Here is a 7,641-nt window from a genome sequence, read left to right as displayed (position 1 = left end):
TAAAATGTTAATTTTAAGTAAAATAATTATTTTTTTTAAATAATAATTTTTCAGAAGCAACTCAAGCACACTAAGGAACATTATTGATTTATTTTATATTTAATCAATGAGAATATAGGTACCATAATTGATTTAGGATCTAGCAAAATATTTTTATTTTAAACAAAACAACTTAAAAACTTACACATCCATCTAAAATTATTGATAATAAATTTTAAAAAGGTTGTGGTTTTACACTTTTACAAATTAACAAACACATAGATACATTATTTTATAATCAAAAATTAAAACAAAAGTAAACACAGGTTGGAACAGATCTAAAATCTTGATGATAAAACATAAATTTAAGACAATAACAATTTTAAATAAAAGTATAGTATAGATAATGTAAATATAATTATTACATTTTACGTACTTAAGAGCGACGTTTTACACGTATTGATCAGTATTACAAAATAAAACGTTTTAAATGTTTGTTTTGTTAAAAATAAATAGTATATTTAAAAACTATTTATATACTGTGATAACGAGTTAATACCCATTTATAACACATATACAGCACATAATATTCATAAATAGTAATATCATCGTTTTAATAGACTAAATATGAATTAACCAATGGCAATATTAAAAATTTATATATCATGAATAACACCTTGTTCATATTTTTGTACACTATATTTATAAATTGTACACTTATATTATCATACTTAATTCACTCATTGCGTTAAATTTACATATTTGCAATTTTGAATTGTATCGTTTATACAACATATAACCTTTTTTCGAAAATTGTTTAGTAATTTTGTTATAGATAACAGCTAAAATGATCATATATTAATTAAAAAATGCTCAGCCATGTTTAATTTATTTCAATATGAATAAATTCTTAAGATATACTTAGTTAATAGTCGTATTGTAAAGATAAATAAAAGAAAAAAAAATCTGTTGTACTTTACAGGATTCGAAATCGAAACTCCTGGGTTCAAATCTGTATAATATGACAACTGAACAACAAAAATAGCACACTCTGATGTCTAGCTCCCATACTACTAGATTTCTGGCTCCCCCGGTCGGTTATTGGGAGCTTCCATTCATTATCATTGTATGGGCTATCTATGTATATTTAATCAATGGTAGTAGTAATAGGAGTAAAATAAAATAATATTTTGATAAAATTTAACATATAAATGTATAATAAAAAATCTTGCATGGCCGTTTATTTATGTAGACTTATGGCTTATCCGCTTATTAAAATTATTAAAATACAGACGTAATGTATACGGGATATATTATTTTGAGGTGGCGCGCACACGTATCATGAGTGAGGGTGACGCACAAGTGGTAGAAATAACATTATTATAACGTTATTATAATAGTAATAATAATGATAATAATAATAATACAGAATATATATATCGATTACAGTGTATATTGTATGTTAATAACTAACAGATAAATACAAAACTGAGAAAAAACAAGTGTTTACATAAATTAAGAAATTACGTGATATACACGGTGTTGGAAAAATAGCAACGCATCACAGTTCAAATTGTGGCACCTAGCGGACATTGTCGCAATTGCTCGCGTCTCCTTTCCGGTGATGGATGGGTTGACGAGGTGTTGCGGCGATGTTGCGTGCTGCGCTCTGGTGGTTAACGAGAGAAATAAAGCTACGGTGGGCGACTAACGTCAAAATTTTACTATGTACAATGTTAATATACTACTAAGTTTTACTATTTTTTTATTGCATAGGTGTTACCTAACGGTAGTATGGTTCCACCTAACCACCCACGACCCATCCATTAAAAAGGTGTAACCGCTGTCACATCTTTAAACCGTGTTCGGCGCCACTGTATTAACACAATGAAAAATATTTATCATTAGACTTCGCTACAATGCTTTGTCATTTGAGAATACGATTTAAAGTCTGCTAAATAAAAATAAGTAAACATAAATAATTTTTAGTAAGCGATGCATACAAATTTTTGTTTTTTCTATTTCGCCCATACACTATTTTAATATTGAAAATATTAATATATTAATAGTATATTAATTATACTAAATGTTTAAAAAAAAGTTAAAAATAAATTTGACTATATCATTATTTTTAAATAATATAATCATGTTGTAAGCATTTTAGTCGTTATTTAGATACATGGTATGTGATAATTTCGAGTTGGAGATTTTTTTTTTCATGTAACAATATTGGAATAAATGGCAAGGAGAAAATAGGTAATTCAAGTATAATTTTTTTAATTTTTTTTTATACATTTTCAAAATAATTATTTATCATTTTGATAAGAGGTGAGGTTATTATTATCATTATCATAATTATTATTATTTTTAAACCTATTCATGTTATATATCTTCATAATTTTATCTTATTTAATTTGCTGTATTGTTGATTTGTTGTCAAATCAAACAAATAAATAAATAATAATAAGAAGCGTTCACAGTTTGTTTCATGAGCAAAATCAAAAGTCTATAAGATATTATGGTTAATTTTAAATAAATCAATTTTAGCTATTTTCCAATGAACCAAAGCATTATTATTTAAATAATATAATAATATTAACTAAAAATTGGGAATTTAGGACATAGGATATTATTATAAATTTATCAGATATTTTTTATTCATAAAATTCAATAAAATAATTGTTATTATTAATAAACAATAATATTTGAAAAAAATGTAACCACCTTAATTAAGTTAAGCAACCAATAAGTAATGTATATCAATATAAATGTAGGCTAACAACTTAGTTATTGGAGCCTTTAAGTATAATAAAAAATAATAATATTAATAATAATATTTGTAAAGTTGAGGTAGTTTCTAATAATAAAATGATCAGATTATAATATAATATAATTGAATTAAATTAAAATTATTTTAAAATATGAGTAAAAAGGTAAAATGATCATACAATGATATCTAAATCTTTAGTATACTGACAAGTATAACTAACTATTTCTTCAGCACGCAACGGTTGTATTGTATCTTTTTCTCCTTCTACATGGAACACATAATAATTATCTTTCCCCAACATCCAATTTTTCTAAGCATTAAAAATTATTTATTAATACTAAAAATAAACTGAATTATATTAAATAATTTTACTTTAATAGCAAATTCTTTCATTTCGTTAATGTCGTTAAAATTTAGTTTTTCCATAGCAGAAACAATGGACACTTTTTTGTATGCTACTTGTAAGCATTTAGCAATTTCATCACGGACTGTGTTAAACAAAATGCTCATAAAATAATTGTAAGTATGGGATGGTACATTATTCTTTGATTCAAATATCTAGAAATTGAGTTCATAATAATAAAATATAATATAAGACAAAAAAACATTTAAAATTTATAAAATTATAAGTTTATGATTACCTTATTGTAATTGCCTTCCATCAAATACTGTTCTAAAGCAACCGAATGAATAATATATGGGTTAGTTTGAATTATATTAAATGGGAGTAGCTCTAATTCAGTATGAAAGTCGGCTATTCGGTTTTGCGAGAGTAAAAACAATAAATTTAGACCAAACAAATGATATTCATTGAGAGACTTTGGTAATATTTTGTCCCTTTATACAAATAATTATTTTTTTAACATTTTTTAATATTTATGTCATTAATTTTTTTTACTTGTAGTCCAAATAATATGGCTTGAGTTGAGCCATGTATCGTTCAAAAGATGAAATATCATGCATGCCAACGCTACATTGAACACCAATTTCTAAAATATCTCCTGCAAATATTTGTAATTAGATTATTATTTTGAAAAAACTAATATATTTTTTGTTATTTTTGGAATGTCAGAATCTAAAATTTTTCATATAAACTTACTTGTAAAAAAATACTCTCTTAGATCTGGTTCTTCCACATTTACCGGTAAAAATTTATGATTAATCATCCCAATCTAAATAATAAGAAATTATTAATATATTCATAAGTTCACTTTAATAGTTAACTTTTATTTTAAATTCAATATAATTAATCATTAAAATAATTCTATATTATTATAAATTTAATATTCATCAATCATTTTTTCTGTTCACATTAAAGTATATACAATCATAATACACAAATGTTTTTACGATAAATAGCAGAATCATGATAAAAAAAAGCTTTATGATTTAATTCAGTATGTATGAGTTCATAGAGGCAGATTCATTGATTTATATAAATTAATGATAACATACATTTTAACGAGAGAAGTTCTTTTGGACTTGTTTTGGTTTTTATATCAGACTATCACCAATGACATTAATTTATAATGAACATTTCTTGAATAATATGTATCCCTAAATATTAATTAATGATTAGAAAAAACATTAAATAATTAAAAGTAATTAATTAATATTTGATATATATTTATTTTAAGTAAATGTATCTAAATAACAATATATAAAAATCAATAATTTTAATGACCTTAAATATTGTTAACATTTTCTACCACTGATTTTACTTTTAAAAATTTACTAAATATTTACTTTTATTTATATGTAATAAGTTTTAGTTAAACTAATCATCTTTATGGATATAAGTAGTTATTGGTTATTACTATAATAGTTGATTTATAATTAAGTTAAACATTAAAATAATAATATATAATTGATGAAATCTCTACTATCAATTTCAATATCATCTAGTGAAATTAATTAACTAAAAAATATTAAAAGACTTAAGCAAGAATACATTTTCCAATATAGGATTTATCCAATAATTAAACAGAACAAATGATTATGTTGTTAATAACTAATATTATTGACGAATAAATTACTAATTACTTATAACTATTAGTGTATATATATAAACACCGTTTTTATAAGCAACATTTAAAGCCATTGTAGAGTATTAGTATCTGAAGTCATATATGTATGTATATGGTAGCCAGAGAGATGCACTAATTTTGTGTTTGTTTTAATAATATTAAAATATTATTAACATTCTATTATATAATAATGGATGTTTGCTCATTTAATTTATTTTACTAATGAATATTCATAATATTTTACTGTTAAATAAGATTTTGATTTAAAACCAAATAATTTATGGTTTTTGTAAAATTTAAATTAGTTAAGTAGTCTTATCAACTTTTGAAATCCAAACTGAAACCGGGTAAGTTATGGTCAATTTATTTCTTATATATAGATAGAGGCATACCTTTGTAATATTGGTATATGACAATTATTCCTAACATGGAGTTGGAACTCATGAACAGAAAATGAAGGGTGTCTCCACGGATGTCATAATCTAATACCATAATAGTAATAATAACAACAATAATTGTATACTGATCTTGTAAAGGTAAACCTTTATTTATATTTGACATGAATTAAACGGTTTCAGATCAGAATCAGATTAAATAGTTAGAAATTGTAAACACTCAAAAATATAACAAATAATTTACATAAAAAAAAACCTTTTACATTATAATATACACAAAATTAATGCATCTGTGATACATTTACAAACATTAACCAAAAACACTAACACTCTCCTTGGTCACCTAAAGTTTACTAACAAAAACACTACTTTACCTCATTTAATTTATTTGCTAATATTCTTTTATTTAATTATTGTTAAAAAATCATTTATTATGTTAGCATATACAACACTATGCTTTGTCACCTTGATATCCATCAACATGTCGTTACACTTCTTGAAATCGGGTTGTGTCTTGTTCCACTCCATTTTCAAAGTCCAGAACAGGTTTGTTATCTCGTAAAAGGAAGACATAATGTTATTCGTACGTGAACTTCGCGCGATTGGTCTACTAACAAACACACAGAGTTTAACATAATAATCGGTTATGGACAATGGGAGAAACTCACCTGCACACAACGTTATCAAAATTCTCGCAACAGACTAGTTTGACGACTGTAGGCGCAGTTTTTACTGTTCGTGGTCCGACGTTGACAATTTCAAATTGATGGGAACGGGGATTCGGCTCAAAGAAGAACCTACGAGAATTCCGATAATAACTTATTATTCAGAGGGCGGGACTTGACAATGACAAATACATTGAAAGATATCAAGTTGTATATCAGGTGTACGTAGTGATAACGCGATGACTGTTGAAAATATAGCAACAGCTTACAGATGCTATATAACAATAATATTCTGGCAGCACGATTAAAGATATATTATATATCTTTAATTGTGTCTAGCAGTAAGGTTATAGTGTGGGAAACAAAAAATATCGAAAGAAAAAATTTGTCTATCACCTCAGCATCCGCAGAGCAAGAGCATATGATTGTGACACAACATCGATAACTGACAGTGCGCGCAATACGACCACTCCAATATTGCACTGTAATATGGTGATAATACATCGGTAGGTGAAATTAATTTTAAATTTTGAATGAAATAGAAGAAGTTTTCATTATTAATTTACATTTGTAAGCCATAGTATGAACGTTAAACCTACAACACAATAATTATACATTTAAATAGATTGGTAATAGCCTTAGAACTTAAATGTATCCACCAGTTTTTAAATCTCAGCCATGCCATAAAAAAGTTTAAAAATGAGTGTAAACTTATTTCTTGTGAATTACTTTTTCCATTGTTTACGTAGTTTCCACTTTAGGTTTGTCCTTGACAGCGGCTAGAACCGAACCCATAATAACCGGTTCTGGAACACAAGAATTTTTAAAATATTGAAAACCGGAACCGAACTTTTACATATTCAAAGAACCGGAACCCTCATTATAAAATGAAAAATATTGGATTTAACAAACATTATTCATTATGTTATTATTATGTTTTTATTCTTAAAATTTTAAAATATAAATAAATTTTCGAGATATAATTTTTTTTTTTTAAATGTAATTTTTGATCATAATTTTTAATATTATGTGCTGACAGACGGATGACTAAAGGCCAAACCGGTTAATACGAGTACTCCAATTTCACCAATACAAGGGTCATCTCAGTGGTGAATTGGACAACATATCCTCTTATGTATAGTTAAAACTTAATTTAATTTATACATATTACTGTTCTTCAACATGTAAAAACTGTTTTTGGCCAAATAAATAGTTATTATTTATTATTATAAATAAAAATTTGAATCACAACATTATGAGTTTAGAAATTAAATTTTATTTTGCTATTTTTCTCATATTATTAAAAACTATTTTTAAGTTTAATTACAATACTATAATATTATACATTACTACATACTGTAAAACCAGGTGAATAGAAACTGATGGGTGAATAAAAACACTTTTTGATAATAACTCCTAACTATGGATAATATAGTTACCATTGGATACGTTAAAATGAACTTTATTTTTGAGAATTTTTCTTTTATCAAATTATTGAAAATGTTGTTAACAACCGTACCAACTATTTACTTTTACCTCCTTAGCAAAACAAATACTCATAAAATATTTATTTTGATAAGAATATTTTACCTCCAAAAATTAAGTGCAAATTCGTTATCAGTTAATAGTATCGAAACAAAGTCTTAACTCACCAAAACTATTTTACACGACCAGACATAGTTGTGTAAATTAATTTAATGTAAGAGTAAACTCATTATAACTATTGTATAATTTATAATGACATTTTGAACTTAGATTTATTAATTTTAGAGTAAATAGAAACATGCCGAATGAATATGTTTTTC

General features: G+C 25.1%; 1 protein-coding gene across 1 annotated transcript; it reads right to left on the bottom strand.

The window, feature by feature from the left end:
* Positions 1-2,906: 2,906 nt before the first annotated feature.
* On the bottom strand, positions 2,907-7,267 carry LOC112691772 (26S proteasome non-ATPase regulatory subunit 8-like). Its single transcript, XM_025566166.1, has 10 exons — positions 7,194-7,267; positions 6,496-6,642; positions 6,233-6,431; positions 5,840-5,968; positions 5,637-5,781; positions 3,849-3,921; positions 3,648-3,750; positions 3,391-3,586; positions 3,122-3,307; positions 2,907-3,059 (listed from the first exon to the last, which is right to left on the bottom strand). Exons 3-10 carry the CDS (start codon positions 6,238-6,240, stop codon positions 2,922-2,924), a joined length of 978 nt encoding a protein of 325 aa, XP_025421951.1. The 5' UTR covers positions 6,241-6,431; positions 6,496-6,642; positions 7,194-7,267; the 3' UTR covers positions 2,907-2,921.
* Between the last annotated feature and the right edge of the window lie 374 nt (positions 7,268-7,641).

This window comes from Sipha flava, unplaced genomic scaffold, assembly GCF_003268045.1.
Source record: "Sipha flava isolate LNK unplaced genomic scaffold, YSA_version1 66_pilon_pilon, whole genome shotgun sequence".
NCBI lineage: Eukaryota > Metazoa > Arthropoda > Insecta > Hemiptera > Aphididae > Sipha > Sipha flava.
The sequence above is the reverse complement of the archived record's forward strand: the minus strand, read 5'-3'. Positions and strand labels throughout refer to the sequence as shown.

Excerpts from the sequence above, each read along its gene's own strand:
- LOC112691772 (XM_025566166.1), bottom strand. Across the intron at positions 3,922-5,636 it reads ACATGTTGATGGATATCAAG|ATTGGGATGATTAATCATAA; the intron begins GTGACAAAGCAT and ends CTTATTATTTAG. Across the intron at positions 3,587-3,647 it reads CCATATTATTTGGACTACAA|GGACAAAATATTACCAAAGT; the intron begins GTAAAAAAAATT and ends ATTTGTATAAAG.